The sequence below is a fragment of the Pan paniscus genome, chromosome 19 (assembly GCF_029289425.2).
Source record: "Pan paniscus chromosome 19, NHGRI_mPanPan1-v2.0_pri, whole genome shotgun sequence".
Classification (NCBI taxonomy): domain Eukaryota; kingdom Metazoa; phylum Chordata; class Mammalia; order Primates; family Hominidae; genus Pan; species Pan paniscus.
In genome coordinates this window covers 27,795,097-27,812,950 of record NC_073268.2, presented here as the reverse complement: position 1 = coordinate 27,812,950, position 17,854 = coordinate 27,795,097, and the positions used below count along the sequence as shown (strand labels likewise).

Below are 17,854 nucleotides of genomic sequence, written 5' to 3'. Positions count from 1 at the left end.
AATAAAAGTCCAAAATATTTAAATTTTATGGTCAAATATGCAGTCAACAGCTGCTACTTTTTCTTTATATATTAAATTTCTCATATGTCTTTTATTGTTCTAATAAACCTAAGCTTGTGTGACCTCCAGTGCATATTAGACCATTCACTGTATGAAAGAAAACATGTTGAATAAGTTTGTGAGTTTTTAATAAAAATAGAAAATCTGATGTTTAGATAATTGGTGTGTTATTTGATGTTTTCAAAGGGGAACCCTGATGGGGAGCTGAATGGGTCCTCAGAAGCCAGGTGGAAAAGAGAGGCAGGATTGGGATGATATATCTGTTTTTGCCTTGGCTGTGGCTGAAACCTTTTGCTAATGCCAGCCAAGCTTTTCTCTGTGGCTTCCTGCTGTTATTAGCTACAGATTTACATCCTGTGGATTTAACTGATACCGTTGAAGAGATGTTTGCTGATAAGTTAATATAGAATTTGAAATAGAAATCAAATCCATGGCTAAAAAATGAGTGGTCCAGGTCTGTGATTAGGCATAAGATCCAAGGCATTCCCTCTTTCACTCTCCCTGCACATGCAAAACTGGGCTTGTATCAGATACTTGTAATACATAGTTAGAGGTGGTCCTTTTCAGTTTCAATTCATTTCCTATAGATAATCCGGCTTTCTAATTTGGTAGTTTGAAAGATAATGTAAAGGCTTTCTGATTTGGTGGTTTGAAAGATAATGTAAAATGAATGTATAGTACAGCTAGAAATGAAATACTTTAATCCCTTTCACAGAACTGATATGAAATTGTTGTTTTATAGTATTTGTTACCTTTGAAGTTCCCCAGAAGGAAAACTATTTTGCCTGGCACAAGATACATATTAAGTTTCTCTGAAAGATGAACAAAAATAACTAATATCAAAATCAAATTTCAACTCAAAAGGTTCTAAAAGTAGCTTGATTCTTTCCAGTCCTTCATTAGACTTGGAAGAAATTTGAATATTTTATCTACTATGAAATATTCTTGTGGATGTGTGTGTTTCAGTATCAGATGCTATTAGAGTTCCAGGATTTCTTTTCCATATCACCTAGATTTCACTCTGGATTATTTATTTCCTTATTTAAAAAGTCAAAGGTTTGACATTAAATGGTATATAATTTCCAGTGCTGTTTTCAAATTTTGTTAAGACACAGCCAAGCTTATCTTTCCTGCAGAGAAGGCTTTAAAATAAGCAATATTTCACTGCATCCATATGATGGCTTATCTAATGGGGGAGGAGGCTATCCGGGAGGAATCTGGCAGTGTTCTTTCAGAAATAAAAATGTATGAAATACAGAGGAGACTTTTGAAACTCCCAGCCTCTGCATGCAGCACATTTCTTTATTTGCTTTATGTGCAATCACTGGATCGGCTTGTTTTTACCTTTTTAGCATTTATACACATTAAATCCTAGCTAACTTATTCATTATAGCCTCTACTCCCTAGCCCCCTTTAAAGACATTCATTTAAATGAACTGCGCTCACTGGGAAGCTGCATTTTCCTATCAAGGCTGCTGAATTATTTAGCAGCTTTATTGTGGAATCGGGGTATTTGATAAGAAGCGTTTTCGAGTTGGGCACACGATGTGGATTCGATTCTTCTAACAACGTGGTTGTGGCGCAGTCTCTCCCCTTGTCGCGGGATTCAGAATCCTGGCGAAAACCCGAACAGGTGGCAACGCTCAGCAGTCAAATTTGGAGCCGAAGGCCCCAAGGAGGAGGCCTGGAAATGTCAGGGCCTGTTCTCCTTCCCATCAGTGCTGTGCCGCCCACCTCTGGCCCCGAGGTGCGGGGACGTGCGGCACCATACCTAGGCGGAGCCCCCGCAGGAGGCGCAGCAGGAGGGAAGTGCCACTGCAGTCCCCTCTCGCCTGGGAGGGCAGCCTGGTTTCTCCCTGTGGCCATCTTAAAGCCACCACCTCTGTGCCTCTCGCCACCTGCCTTCAGGGTTCCAGCAGCAGGGAGCCACCATCTGCTCTGGCGAGGGAGCTGAAGCTCACCCACCCAACTTCTCTGGGCTGGCTGCCGCTGGTAAGCTGCTCTAGGTGAGGCACTTGGGGAAGTATTACCTGTGGAGAGCCAGGATAGGCATTGCCAGGGCTGGGACCTGAGGGTGGACAGCATCTGAAGAGAGGCAAGTGGGAACTTGGTTTTCCCAAACTCTTGAAACTCCTTGTCAAGTGAGCAGACAGTTGTTTGGGACAATTGGAAAGTGTCACCCCTTGCCCATCCTCTGCTGTGCCTAATCGCCTGCCACTTTGCAGCCCTTGGAGGGCAGGGAGAGGGATTGTGGACTGGGCGCCCCTCCGCCTTCTCTGGAGAAGGCCATTCTGTTAGGGAACTGCTCACCCTTATTCTCCTCTCCCTGTTCCTCTCATCTGCTCTCATCTCTACATCAGTCAGAGGTTGAAACTCCTCGCCACAGTCCACTCTCCATCTCCATCCCTACCCCATCAATAAGCCCTTCCCCCACCATCTCAAGACACTGGAATGCAGGTAGGGAGAGGCCCCCAGAGGGAGTATTTGAGAATTTGCTCCCCTGTCCCTTGCCTCAACTACTCTCAGTTGCATCTTAATTCCTAGAATTACTTCCTCTTCCCTCCACTCCTGGAGTCCTCTTTCTACCTTCAGTATAAGGTCAGGCAAACATTTTGGGGGGCCCTGGGATGTGTGTGACAGTAGAACGGTCTTGATTCCTTGCTAAAATGGCTTCCCAAGTCAGTAGGGACCAGGACAGAGAAGGGAGAGTAAGTAAACAGGTCTATGGCATTTTCTGCTGAGTGTTTGCCCAGCACAGCCCCCAAATTGATCAGCAGTGTCCTGTTTGCATGACAGCTTAGAGGTGGTCTCTGCAGTGACTCACCTCCCTTTCTCTTTTCTTCCTTCTCTTCACCTCAAAGGCCAGGTTTCTAAGCATTGTAAGTACCCAACATAGCAAGGGGATAGGATTGCAGGAGGTAGTTTCTTAAATGTGGGGTGGGAGAAACATTTTTGTCCTTTGAAGCCCCATGGCACCTTGTCAAGGAGCAAGGAACACACTTTTGCTTGGGAGGCCCGGACACAGGCACAAGACTGCAATTATAGAGGATAAACGAAAAACTGTTCTCTTAGGCTAAGCTCTCTTATGGATGGTAAAAAGCCGTTTTCTTCTCCTAAGTGCCCTGCCTAGCCTGGCATTCTTTTCCTTCCATGTCTGAGGGGGTTTACCCTCAGACAGGTTCTCCTTCCCCTCTGCAGCCCTGGTTGTCTTCATTCTTCAAGGGCCACTTTACAGGGACATGGAACAGGCTCCACTAAAGTGGTGTCCTCTTATTGCTCTTGGCCCTGAGGACATATGAAGATTGTGAAAGTGAGATCCTCTCTTCCCTTGGTTTTCATGGGAGACAGTAGAGAGCTGAGGGTTCCCCAGTTGTTCAGCTGTGGGATCCAACTGGCCCGGGCTGTACCCAAGGGGCACTGCCACAGTGCACCACTAACATCTCTTTTCTGGATCCTTTTGAGGCAGATTCTGTTTAGAGGGGTCTAGGTCTGTACAGGCAACCTCCAACAGATACCATAAGAATAGACCACTTTGTAGTCACACTTATCATCCCTTATTGCAGTTTCTGTTTACATGTTTGTCTACCCTCCTAGGCTGATTACCGTGGGGGGGAGAATCCAACTTACTTATCTTGTATCTTATCTAGCAGTGCCTGCCACATAGTGGGCAGTCAGGGAATGCTTGATGAAGGAAAGAGGATGTAAAGCGATTGTGTCTTTCCGTGTGCGGGGTGCAATTACATTTATACTATTAAGTCTTTATATTTTGAGTCTGTCCCTCTAACGGTAGACCTGTATTTTTCTGCATTTGTGCACCTGCTTAAGGTGCCTGAGCATGCCCTCATCTCTGAACAGCAAAGATAATCAATACCGAGGGGTATGCAGTGGAGTAATCCACACCCCAGCCCCTTTCCCTTGCTCAGGCAAGGGTACTTAGAGACGCTACTGAAACTATCTTTAGCCACAGCGATTCCTAAGTATTCCCATTAAGAAAGACGCCAGCAGTCCGCCACACACTTACGCGTGCATATCCCTGACATAGGATTCCCAAATCCTGGCCGCTGAAGGGCGGGAGGCGTGTGCCCGGCCTCAGACTACTCTAAATTGCGAAATGACAAACCTGTTTTGGGTCCCAGTCTCTGCGTGCCCGAGTGCGCACCCGCGATTCGAGCAGCTTAAGCCCTACTCCCTCCTCCTTCCCAAATCAGCCACCGTGGGCCACGGCTACGCTATGCTTTATTCCTAAGCGAATCTCGCACAAATCTCGAGGCATATTTTGTACAAGGGGACACTGGCCGCGCGCATCGCAATCGCATCTCAGCGACAGAAGCGGTCACGTGCCTTGGCGCGCTTCCGCACCGCCCCTTCCCGCGCACGCGCACACGCGCCCGCACGGCTCCAATCCCTTCAACCTTCTGCGCGCTTCCGCCTTCATGCTAGCAACGCCCGCAGTGACGCGCAGGCCCCGCCCCCTCCCGCGCGCCTCCCGGAAGTTGCCGGTCCAGAGCTGTAGGGTGGCCTCCGCGCGGTCTCTGGCGGAGTAGGGGAATCGGATCAAGGCGAGAGGATCCGGCAGGGAAGGAGCTTCGGAGCCGGGGGTTGGGCCGCACATTTACGTGCGCGAAGCGGAGTGGACCGGGAGCTGGTGACGATGGCGGGGCCGCAGCCCCTGGCGCTGCAACTGGAACAGTTGTTGAACCCGCGACCAAGCGAGGCGGACCCTGAAGCGGACCCCGAGGAAGGTGAGGCCGGACTGGGGCAGGCCACGTGCGGAGTGGTGGGCCAGGCCCTGTGGGGCTCGGGGGCGGCGTGGGAGGGGCGTGCGCGAGGCCGCCGGGCCTGCGCTCCTTCGCTTGGCGCAGAGGAACGTCGCCTCCCGCGAGGGTGGTCCCGGCCTCGGGAGGAGGGCTTCGGCTTCTTTTCACACGCCCTCGAAACTTGGTGCTCGGCTCGATGGGCGGAACAGATCGAGGGCTCAGGCCGAGAGGAGCTGGTCTTCAGGTTTACTTGCTCCAGGCCTGTTGGAGGGAGCCAGAGAGTCTGCTAGCAAGTTGGAAGTTAGCTTTGAGGATGCCCTTTCTGGTATTGCGTTAGAAAGGGGGAGTTAGTCGCATGTTTTTAATTCAGGTTGCCCTTCAAAACTAAGTTGGAGACTGATGGAAGGATTTTCTGGTGCTGTTTAAGTCTCTTGAAGTCTCAAGACACTTGTTCAGTGGCTGACGACTGAGACTCCTGTTCTGTAAGCTGATGTTCAGAGTCTAGCTGGGAGTAATCCCGCTTTAGACTTGAGTCAGAAGTGTGAGAAAGGGATAATAAGGAGGGATAAATGCGAGTGCTGAACCGTATCTTAGGAAGATCAGTTGAAGAAACCCGGGACTGTTTAGCCAGAATAAGCAAAGAAAACTCCCCAAAGAATGGGACAGAGTGAGGGGAGAACGTGATGACTGATTTAAGATATTGGAGCGACTGTCACACATTGAAGAGGAATTCAACTAGTTTGATAGGATCCAAGTCATAGAAATAGATCCCACTAGTAGATGCCGGGAGTCAACTTTCTGTTTAGAAACAGCAGTAAGACAGTGTTCTACTTTGGGAGAGAATGAATTTCCTATTCCTGGAAGTTGGTGGGGATTTTGTAAAGGACGTTCAACTATGAGATAAATGGGTCGACCAGGGTTCCCGTTAAAGTTTCTGCTAACCTGGAGATTCTGTTTACTTTTCCCTCTCCCCCGACAGCCACTGCTGCCAGGGTGATTGACAGGTTTGATGAAGGGGAAGATGGGGAAGGTGATTTCCTAGTAGTGGGTAGCATTAGAAAACTGGCATCAGCCTCCCTCTTGGACACAGACAGAAGGTATTGCGGCAAAACCACCTCTAGAAAAGCATGGAATGAAGACCATTGGGAGCAGACTCTGCCAGGATCGTCTGGTGAGTAGACATTTTTGAATGGAACTCTTCTCTTCCCTAATTTTTTCAGGGTTAAAATCCTCCGGTCACCCCCCATGATCTTTGCAAGAGTAGTCTGCGGATCTTTTTTTTGAGACAGAGTTTAGCTCTTGTTGCCCAGGCTGGAGTGTGATGGCGCCATCTCGGCTCACCGCAACCTCCACCTCTGGAGTTCAAGCGAGGCTCCTGCCTCAGCCTCCCGAGTAGATGGGATTACAGGCATGCACCACCACGCCCGGCTAATTTTGTATTTTTAGTAGAGACGGGGTTTGTCCATGTTGGTCAGGCACCCCTATCTGTTATCTTAGGAGAGACCATTGATTTTTTAGTAGAAAGGGTCTTAGAGGTTACTTCATTTCACTTCATAAGGAATCTAAAGCCCAGAGTGATTAAGTTGCTATACTCCTTATGTTCGGACTAATGGCTCACCCTACAATGGAGTGACAGAGAAGGCAGTGCATTTTGGCTACTGGAGAGGGTTATGAGCTGAAAAACCATTGTGTCTGATGAACATGTTACCCTTGAATTGTGACCCCTGACCTTTGGTTTTCCAGGACTTGCATTGAAGCACTGTGTGATATTAGTTATTTGTGAAACTCATTTTTTGCCATTCTAAAAAATCACATAATCCTTCTCTTCCCTGCAAAAGAGTTAGGAGTCTGTGCGCTTATAGTTTTAAAGAATTGTAAATTTCTCAGAGTGGAAGAAGGGGCTAGATATGGTGATTATTGGGAGAATGTCATTTGTTTTCCTTTAGAAAGGTCAGGGGTGTCATGTTGAGAATCCACAGATAATATAAAAGGAACTATCATTTAGGTTATGATATCTATGATTTAGTCCTTGATGTAGTTCTGGGAGCTCCTGATAAGCTCATTTCATATTCTTTGCCTAGAGACTGATAAAGGGACCAATCATGAGACAAATATGATAATATTTGAGTTCTTACCATGCGTCAGGCACTGAGTTTAGCTCTATAATTTAAGTTCTAAGAGCCTGGGACACAGTAAGTCCTCAAAAAAAAAATTATAAAATTACCTGGAATTAGATTTTTACAAAAAATTATCACCATTATCACTACATGTGTCACCTAATTTAATCCTCCCAATTGCGCAGGAAGTTATTACTACTTAGCCCCATTTTACAGATAAGGAAATTGAGGGGCAAATTGGTTACATAAGTTTGCTCAAGGTCATATAGTTAGTAAGTGGAAGAAACATGATTCAAGTGAAGGCTGTCTGACTCCAAGATGTACACTCTAGTAAACTCTGTATGAATGTTTCTTAATCTGAGAAATGGCATACATTCAAAGAATTTAAATAATAATTTCTGTTTACTGTTTTGGCACTTAGTTTTTGTATTTATATTTTTGGCAGCTTTGTGTCTTAAGTTTATATATACCTTTTTAAAGAAGCGCTGAAGACCTGTCACGCTTTCCTAAAATCTTTATTTTATTGAAGAAAGTTTTTGGAAACTGGTCCCTCTATCTTAGAATCATACTTGAAACACATGGGGCTTTTATGTTCTACCATGGAACAGACTGGATAACTGTAAAAGCCTCTACATATCAGATGTTACTCTAAGCATAAGTCAAACAAAGAGCCTTAACTAGCACTCTGTCTACTATAGGATCAAGTTCAGAGTCCTCATGAAAGACGAGACCCTTCCTGATTAGTCTCATCTCCCATCACTTCCTTGTGCATCCTGCACTCCAGTGCGTTTTCCCTTCATTGTCTATGAGCTGTTGCCTTATGCTTCATAAGTAAAATTATAATGTCTCCTTCTCCACATGATACCATCCCCCACCTTTCCAGGAGAGTTAGGTGGTTCCATCTCCATACACTGTGTACTAATGACCTTGTAATATAATTATTGGCATGCATATCTACCACTCCCACCAGACCATGAACTCCTCCCAGCAAGTATTAAATTCTATTTGCCTTTCCTTAGCCCCTGGCTCATAATGAGTGCTTAATAAGTATTTAGTAAATAGGGCACACGGATGTGATAGATTGTACATTTTTTCAGATCAGGTTTGGGAAAACTGGTAATTCTCTAACACCAGTTGAAATCTTACTGTTCTTCAAGGGCCAGAGCAAATGCTAGCTCTTCCTTAGAGCTTAGCTTAAATTCACTTGCCCCACAGTTAAAATTTCTCACTCTTCTGGGTTATTGAAATTTTGTCAAAGCACTTCTGATTCTTCCTTGAGTTGTAATGTTGTGAGTCTGTCTTTCCCACTGGCTCCTTTTGTTAGGGTAGGACCCGTGTTCTATTCATCTTTGCTTCTCCCTTAGCATTTTGGAGATTGTAGATGTGTAATAAATATATTGTTGAATTGAGTGCAGTAAGAGATTTTCCCCCTGATGCCACAGTGCTTTAGTTGAAATGAAGTCTATGGCTTGGTATTTTCTCCAGGTAATACCCATTTTTCTCTTTCTTCCCTCTCTTCTTTGTAGATGAGGAAATATCTGATGAGGAAGGGTCTGGAGATGAAGATTCGGAGGGACTGGGTCTGGAGGAATATGATGAGGATGACCTGGGTGCTGCTGAGGAACAGGAGTGTGGTGATCACAGGGAGAGCAAGAAGAGCAGAAGCCACTCTGCAAAAACACCGGGCTTCAGTGTCCAGAGTATCAGTGACTTTGAGAAATTTACCAAGGGAATGGATGACCTTGGGAGCAGTGAGGAGGAGGAAGACGAAGAGAGTGGCATGGAAGAAGGGGATGACGCGGAAGACTCCCAAGGCGAGAGTGAGGAAGACAGGGCTGGAGATAGAAACAGTGAGGATGATGGTGTGGTGATGACCTTCTCTAGTGTCAAAGTTTCTGAGGAAGTGGAGAAAGGAAGAGCCGTGAAGAACCAGATAGGTTTGTACATGGTTTTGCTGATTGCCTGTTTTTCAAAGTATCTGCATTTGGTCTACTTTTCATTTGTTTGTTTTTGGCTATTCTCTATCTCCTGTGTCCTTTCAATTAGTTTGTGACATGCCCCACTTACCCAGAAGCCTAAAGCCCTATTCCTGTATGCTTAGCCAGCCATTTCTGCACTGATCTGCTTAGCTGGTTCTGCTCTAGTACTTCCTGCAACTGGGGAAGATTGAAGAGAAGAGTGTTTTCTCCTCTCCTTGGGTTTTAGCATTCCCACTCTGCTGTAGCAAATACTTGCGTCATGGATACTGAATTTATTTTCTCTAATAGAGAATATTTGTTTCCATGGCATAAAACTGCTAAAGCTGTGGTGCTTAGAGACTGGTGTGGTTTCCTGTTCTTCCCCGCCCCTGCCACCTCACCCCCAGAATATTTTATTATTGAGGAATGGGATTCTCTTTTCTTCTTTTCAGCACTGTGGGACCAGCTCTTGGAAGGAAGGATCAAACTACAAAAAGCTCTGTTGACCACCAACCAACTTCCTCAACCAGATGTTTTCCCATTGTTCAAGGACAAAGGTGGCCCAGAATTTTCCAGTGCCCTGAAAAATAGTAAGAATACTTATGTCCTGTTGGAATACTTAGAACCACTTTGTCAAATGAAGACAGCTTTGATTGAAGTGGACTGGGAGCTTGAGCCATGTTTATTGTGCTTTCTTCTCATCTGCCCTTGCTCTCCCCTCCCCATCCCCCTTGGCTTTCCAAGTTGCTTTTTTTTTTTTTTTTTTTGAGACAGAGTCTTGCTCTGTTGCTGAGTCTCAAGTACAGTGGCGCGATCACAGCTTACTGCAGCCTCGTCCTCCTGGGCTCAAGCAATCCTCCCACCTCAGTGATCCTCCCACCTTAGCCTTCCGAGTAGCAGGGACCACAAGCGTGCACCACCCTGCCTGTAGAGAGGGATATTTTGTAGAGACAGGGTCTCACTGTGTTGTCCAGGCTGGTCTCAAACTCCTGGCCTCAAGCAATCCTCCCACCTTTGCTTCCCAAAGTGCTGGGATTACAGATGTGACCTACTGAGCCTGGCCCTGAGTTAATTCTTTAAAGCTCAGGGGACACTGGTTGAAAACCCACTGATGTAGAAAGGGAGAAAAAGAATGTCTAATTCAGCTCATTAAACTTGGTTGTATCATGTGTTTAAAAGATGCTTCCTATGTTTGAGAGGTTTTTAGAACAATGTGCTAAGATGATCTTATTTATATCTTTCTTTGAGTGGCATAGAGTGAGGAAAGATGATATGCCGAGGGAGAAACACATTTTAGAGGAGAATTACTGAGCTATAAAGAATTCTAGAAGAGGAAAAGGAATTGAGAGACTATGTGGTTCCCAATGTCTTCGTTTTACACATGAGAGAATTAAGACCCAGAATGACTTGCCTAAAGTTGCAGAGCTTATTTGTGTATGGTGGAGATGAGGCTCCAACTTTTCTACCTTATGATGTAGGAATCTTCCCTCTGCACCACACTGCCTCCTGTGTGCTGCTTGCCTGTGTGCCCAGTGGCACTGAAGGACTGGGGCAGAAGGAGATTTAGGGTGAGTGTGCTGTGTTTGGGATCTGTATATATCTATATCTAGATATTCAGAGTCCTCATGAAAGAGATATCTATATCCATAGATATAGATATATATGTATAGATTATGTATCTATCTATCTCTATATATATATATTTGGGAGGCCTTGGCCTCCCAAAGTGTTGGGATTACAGGCATGAGCCTCTGCGCTCAGCTGGGATCAATATGTCTTACTTGCATGCTGAGACTTCATGTTTTCATTTGCTCTTTAAAACTTATTTTTTTAGTATCATGGAGTTAGAGTTGGAAGGGACCTGAGGAGGATATCTAATTTGGCATCTGCCTGTAGGTAGAACCGCCTTAAGACATTCAAGATCAATGTATAGGATTTCCCAGGTAGGGAGTTCAGTGAACGTTTCTTGTAGGTGAATACCTGATGTAATTAGGAATGGCTTCCTAGAGTCCAGTTTTTGGGTTTTGTGTCCTGCCACACTTGAAGTCTGCTTCTTCCCCTGTGGGAAGTCTGGGCAGTCCTTCCCAGGAACCTTATGTGGCCTGTGTGGGTGAGGTGGGCCATATATATCCCCACCCCTGTCTTTGCCTCCTTTCTCTCTCAAATAGATGACAGATTGATGGTTTTCAAGTTTTTTGAGATTTTTGGAGCACTTCTCTGCTATTTTTAGTGTCCTAGTACCCTAATTCCTGGTATGCCTTTGGAATGAGACCTAGACTGCTCTAGATTAAATGTTTTAAATGTTTCACGATAAGGCCTGTTTTCATTTTGTTACTCATTATTCTTTTTGCTTGAGCCTTTTTCATTTTAAAAAATTCATATTTAAATATAGATATTTTAGGGGTTAGTCAGTGTCCAGTATAATGGACACATATTCTTGGATACGATTTAATTTCTTTTTGTTATGAGACAGGGTCTTGCTATGTTGCCCAGGCTGGAGTGCAGTAGCGTGATCGTAGCTCGTTGCAGCTTCGAACTCTTGGGTTCAAGTGATCTTCCCGCCTCAGCCTCCTGAGTAGCTGGTACTACAAGCATGAGCCACCATGCCTGACTATTTTTTTCTTTTTTTGTGGAAATAGGGTCTCACTATGTTGACCAGGCTGGTCTCAAAACTCCTGGTTTCAAATGATCCTTCCGTGTCAGCCTCCCCAAAATGCTGGGATTACAGGTGTGAGCCACCATACTCAACCCATTTAGTGTCTTTAATCACTGAAGTGTTATTTAACTTTTATTTTGTTCTGATCTTTTTACTCTTTTTTGTACTTAACCAATTGCCTTTACCTCATTGATGAACCTCAATTAATCTGACAGCATCTATTAATCTGACAGGGTGGGTTGTGGTGGAGGAGGGAGAAGAAAGGAAGTTTGGTATCACATATTCTAAGGTGGGAGGGTAGGGAGTTTTCAAGTAATGAGAATTTCTGTGCATTTGAAGAGTAGCTAATTTTTCTTGTGGCAATATGACATAATATGTTGTATACTCCCCTGTCTTGATAAACAGACTTTAAGAAAAAAATTCTTGGCCGGGTGCAGTGGCTCACGCCTGTAATGCCAGCACTTTGGGAGGCCGAGGTGGGCTGACCACCTGAGGTCAGAAGTTTGAGCCCAGCCTGGCCAATGTGGTGAAACCCCATCTCTACTAAAAATACAAAAATTAGCCAAGTGTGGTGGCAGGTGCCTGTAATCTCAGCTACTCGGGAGGCTGAGGCAGGAGAATTGCTTGAACCTGTGAGGCGGAGGCTGCAGTGAGCCAAGATTGTGCCATTGCACTCCAGCCTGGGCAACAAGAGTGAAACTCCGTCTCAAAAAAAAAAAAAAAAAGTTCTTGGCCGGGCACGGTGGCTCCCGCTTATAATCCCAGCACTTTGGGAGGCTGAGGCAGGCGGATCACTTTAGGTCAAGAGTTTGAGACCAGCCTAGCCAACGTGGTGAAATCCCATCTTTAATAAAAATAAAAATATTAGCCAGGTATGGTGGTACACACTTGTAGTCCCAGCTACTTGGAAGGTTGAGGCAGGAGAATCACTTGAACGCGGGAGCAAAGGTTGTAGTGAGCTGAGATCGTGCCAGTGCACTCTAGCCTGAGCGACAAGAGCGAAACTGTCCCCCCGAAAAAAAAAAAAGAGAGAGAGAAAATTCTTGAGCACATTACTCTGGATGACCAATTTATTACTGTGCTGTATAGCTGGTGTGGAACATAGGCTGAATTTGTACCAACCCCAGAACAACCACTGGAACTTATTGTCTTTAATTAAATCTCTTTTCAATTTGCTTGGTCTTACAGAGTAGTTACAGTCAGACCGGCTTGGTTTAGATTTCATCTCAGCAATGGATTAGCCATGTGACCTTGGGCAAGTTACTTAACTTCACAGTAAAATGGGGATAATATGGTTGTGAGGATTAAAGGACATAATCAATAGAAAGCATTAGCACAGTGTCTGGCACACATCTCACCATGAATGTTAGGTACTAATATTATCTTTTTCTGCTCAAAGAGGCATTTGGCAGTGTTCGACCATGTGAGCAATCACTCAATAGTTATCAGTGTAACTGAGCCTCACTAGTCTTCAGTGTTTTTTACTTTTTTATTAGTATTTGGATTCTTTATATAATTTAAATTAACTAATTGTTCTGGAAAGTGTTATAGTTTACTAATACTTACAATGCAGTGTTGGCCTCTTACGACGCTATGGAAAGATGGCTACAGATTTCCTTATTGCTATACCCAGCTACTACCTCCTTGAAGCGTTTAACTTTTCCTTGAAATACTTTTCTTTGGCTTGGTGACACTACCTGTGCTGTTTGGGTTCTCCTACCTTTCTGATCTCTTCTCTGGTTCCTTTTGTATCCTCTCAATGTAAATTTCATTCCATTTAGAATCCTGTCCTCAGGTTGCGTTTTCTCAATATAGTCTCTCCTTGGCACTGTCACTTACTCTGATAACCCTAACTATTGCCTCTAAAATAACAGACTTCCAGCTGTATTCTAGCTCCAGTAAACTCCTGAGTACCATGCCTTTGTAGCTTCAGCACCCTAAACTCTACTTTTCAGAAACTAAATGAATATCTCCTTCCTCTCCACACACCACCCCAAACACGTAAACTTAGTCCCCAGTCACCTTGGTGTTACATGTTGGTAATTTAAACTTGAACTGTGGAAGTGATTTCAAAGACATCGTCTGATATTTTAGTGGCTGCGTAAGTGGTAAGTCATGGAGTAATCTTAACAAAATTAAGGGATTTTCTGTGCACAAAACCATTTCTCTAAAAGGGTTTGCTTTTCTCTCTTTCTTTTTTTTCTTTTTTTTTTTTTTTTGAGATGGAGTCTCTCTCTGTCACCCAGGCTGGAGTGCAGTGGTGTGATCTCAACTCACTGCAACTTCTGCCTCCCAGGTTCAAGCGATTCTCCTGTCTCTGCCTCCTGGGTAGCTGGGACTACAGGTGCATGCCACCACACCCGGCTAATTTTTGTAATTTTTTTTAGTAGAGATGGGGTTTCACCATATTAGCCAGGCTGGTCCTAAACTCCTGATCTCGTGATCCACCCACCTTGGCCTCTCAAAGTGCTGGGCTTACAGGTATGAGCCACCGCGCCTGGCCTTCTCTCTTTTAGAATTTCTACTGTATTAGGAAATACATCTTTTATGTTGGTGGCAATGATATGTAAGGAAGAAGGGAAGTTACTTAAGGAAGTCTCACCATGAGTTATTTAAAACTTTTCATTATGGGATATATCAAACTTATATAAAAGTAGAGAAATAGCACAGTGAACCCCCACATGCCTTCACCAGCTTAAGCAATAATCAATTCATGGTCAATCTTATTTCATCTGTAGCTGTACCAACTCTGCTCACCTTCTGGATTATTTTGAAGCAAATAATACACATTCTCTCATCAGTAAAATTTTCAGCATGTATGTTCAAAAGATAAGGATTTTTAAAAAATTATACCATAATCTCATGTGAAAACATTAACAGTAATTTCTTAATAAACATAACTGGCCTGGCGTGGTGGCTCATGCCTGTAATCCTAGCACTTTGGGAGGCCAAGGCAGGTGGATCACCTGAGGTCAGGAGTTCGAGGCCAACCTGACCAACATTGTGAAACCCCGTCTCTACTGAAAATACAAAAAATTAGCTGGGTGTGGTGGCGGGCACCTGTAATTCCAGCTATTCAGGAGGCCAAACAGGAAAATCTCTTAAACTCGGGAGGTGGAGGTCGCAGTGAGGCGAGATTGCGCCACTGCACTCCAGCCTGGGCAACAAGAGCAAAACTCCGTCTCAAAAAAAAAACAAACATACAGACTGGGTGTGGTGGCTCATGCCTGTGATCCCAGCACTTTGGGAGGCCAAGGTGGGCAGATCACCTGAGGTCCGGAGTTCAAGACCAGCCTGGCCAACATAATGAAACACCGTCTCTACAAAAGTACAAAAATTAGCCAGGCATGATGGTGGGTTCCTGTAATCCCATCTACTCAGGAGGCTGAGGTGGGAGAATTGCTTGAACCCAGGAGGCAGAGGTTACAGTGAGCAGAGATCATGCCATTGCACTCCAGCCTGGGTGACAGAGCGAGAGTCTGTCTCAAGAAAACAAACAAACCAACAAACAAAAAACATGACTGATTTGGATGGGTGGGAAAATTGTAAGTAAATGTCTTTTTTGTTTTTTTTCTTTTCTTTAAGGCAAAAGGTCCTAGAGAGTATTTCTGTAACGGGTACTCTACTGTCTTTTTCAGAGTTTGCTCTATAGCTTTAAATGAAGTGATTAAAGGAAAGCTAAACTTCAGTCATAATAAGTTGACCTTTTAGTGCAATGCATGTTATTAATGTATTTAATGAGATGCATTACAAACTGCAGTGAGCACCATGTTTCATTACAGGTCTAAAATGCAATATCATTAAAGACCTTTAATAGAAACAATGGTTGTCATTTTGATATTTCCGCAAGCAAAACATCCAAGAACACAGCATAATGTAATATAAATACAGAGGAAGTATTAAGATTTTTTACTTTCCTAAGAGTATGAAAACAAATTTCACTATTAATAAATTATATTTTGTTTGCACCCTGTTATCTTCCCATTTCATACTTACACTCTCATATCTTTGTGGTCCTTGCCCAAAAGCCCCAATTATTTTGACTTGACTAGACTAAAATTTTTTTTCCCCCCGAGATGGAGTCTTGCTCTGTCGCCCAGGCTGGAGTGCAGTGGTGCGACCATGGCTCACTGCAACCTCCGCCTCCCAGGTTTAAGTGATTCTCCTGCCTCAGCCTCCGGAATAGCAGGGAGTACAGGCATGCAGCACCACGCCCAGCTAATTTTTGTATTTTTAGTAGAGACGAGGTTTCACCATATTGGCCAGGCTGGTCTTGAACTCCTGACCTCAAGATCCGCCCGCCTCGGCCTCCCAAGTGCTGGGATTACAGGCATGAGCCACTGCACCCGGCTAGACTAAAATTTTTAATGGTAATTTGTCCTCAGCAATAATAGATACCTTAAATAATAATGTTTTAAATTTTGCGTAAGCTGTGGGAAATCATGGAGTCTTGATAATGTTTTGTTTTTAAAGTTTTACTTATTTTTAAGTAGGCAGTACATTCACATAGTTCAAAATTCAAAAATACTAAAGACTATATATACAGTGATAATCCTGTACCCCTGCCGCCCAGTACCCTGTCCCACAGGCAACCAATTTTATCACTGAAATCCCCCCCTTTTAAATTACTTAGTTGCCTTAGGTGACAAATCCATAAACGATTATTTCGGAGTTCTCTCAGTTAACACTTTATGGGTTCTTGGCAAAGTTCTCACAATGTTCTGTAGAACCTTGAAATATTTTTAATTACTTGGGATGGGTTTAAGTATTGCTTGGGATAAAGGCACTTGCAACCCCCTCTAATTGTAACATTGTGTAGGCTTAAGGACCCTTATTGCTGCAGACTTCATCTAGCCAAGATGATGTGAGTAAGATTGATCTTTTTGCTTCAGCTGATGGCTATCATTTTTTAAAATAGCTTCAGTGTTCTAATTATAAAAGTATGTCATGCTTATTTCAAAGATCGGAAAATACATAGAAGCACAAAGAAGAAAATAAGGATTAGCTGTAATCCTACTGCCCAGAGATAACCATAGTTGTCATTTTGATGAATATCCTTCCAGACCTTTTCGCGTGTACACACACACACCACACACTTTTTAAAACAAAAAATGGAATCATATAAGTATGTACTATTTTCAAGCTTATTTTTCCTACTTAATATTTCATGTCAGTATATTTAGATGTACATCAGCATTTTTAGGAGTTAAAGTATTCCTTTTTATAGATTTACTGCAATTTAGTTAACCAATCTGTATTGATGGGTGCTTAGGTTTATTCTAGCTTTTCACTTGTATAAAACATGCTTTAATAAACATCCTTGTACATACATATTTGTGCAGTTTGTCTAAAAATAGCACTGTCCAGTAGAAATATAATGCAAGCCACATGTAATTTAAAATTTTTTAATAACCACATTTTAAAAAAGAAACAGTTAAAATTAATTTTAGACATATTGAACCCAATATATCAAAGATATTATAATTTCAATATGTGATCAATATAAAAATCTTAATGAGATATTTTACATTCCTTTTTTCATGTTAAGTCTTTGAAATCCAGAGTATATTCTATAATCACAGTTCATCTCAATTGGGACTAGACACATTTTGAGTGCTTAGTAGCCACGTGTAGCTAGTGGATACTGTATCATATTGCCCAGATCTATATTCCCTGGAAATGTAGTTGCTGGGACAAAGGACTTGTACATTGATTTTTTTTTTTTGGAGACAGAGTTTTCACTCTTGTCGCCCAGGCTGGAGTGCAATGGCAGGATCTCGGCTCACTGCAACCTCTGCCCCCCGGGTTTAAGCAATTCTCCTGCCTCAGCCTCCTGAGTAGCTGGGATTACAGGCATCCACCACCGTGCCTGGCTAATTTTTGTGTTTTTGGTAGAGACTGGGTTTCACTGTGTTGGCCAGGCTGGTTTTGAACTCCTGACCTCAGGTAATCTGCCTGTCTCAGCCTCCCAAAGTGCTGGGATTACAGGCGTGAGCCACGGTGCTGGGCCTTGTACATTGTTTTTTTAAAAAGCCTTTTGGAATATATTGCCTAACTAGCCCCTGGAAGAATTGTAACAATTTAAATTCTCATCTGTAACAGTTGTTTTCCTACACTCCTGCCTCCACTAGGTATTATTGATCTTCTTTTTGCTAAACTGTAGGTGGGAAATGAAGGCAATCATTTCTTGATAAGTTTCTGTTCGATATTTACATAATACCTGTTAGCACTGAAATAACATATGCAGTGTTTTATCTATTTATTAGAGAGTGAGTTCTGTGTAGGAAGACTTTTTGTCCCTTTTGA

The 17,854-nt window shown here is 43.5% G+C and overlaps 1 protein-coding gene across 1 annotated transcript in view; it reads left to right on the top strand.

The window, feature by feature from the left end:
• Positions 1-4,434: 4,434 nt before the first annotated feature.
• AATF (apoptosis antagonizing transcription factor) overlaps positions 4,435-17,854 on the top strand; it is a 101,990-nt gene continuing 88,570 nt past the window's right edge. The window contains exons 1-4 of the mRNA XM_003817954.5: positions 4,435-4,802; positions 5,797-5,988; positions 8,461-8,871; positions 9,345-9,482. Coding sequence (XP_003818002.1) covers positions 4,712-4,802; positions 5,797-5,988; positions 8,461-8,871; positions 9,345-9,482 — 832 coding nt within the window. The 5' untranslated portion in view covers positions 4,435-4,711. The remainder of the gene's footprint in view (positions 4,803-5,796; positions 5,989-8,460; positions 8,872-9,344; positions 9,483-17,854) is intronic.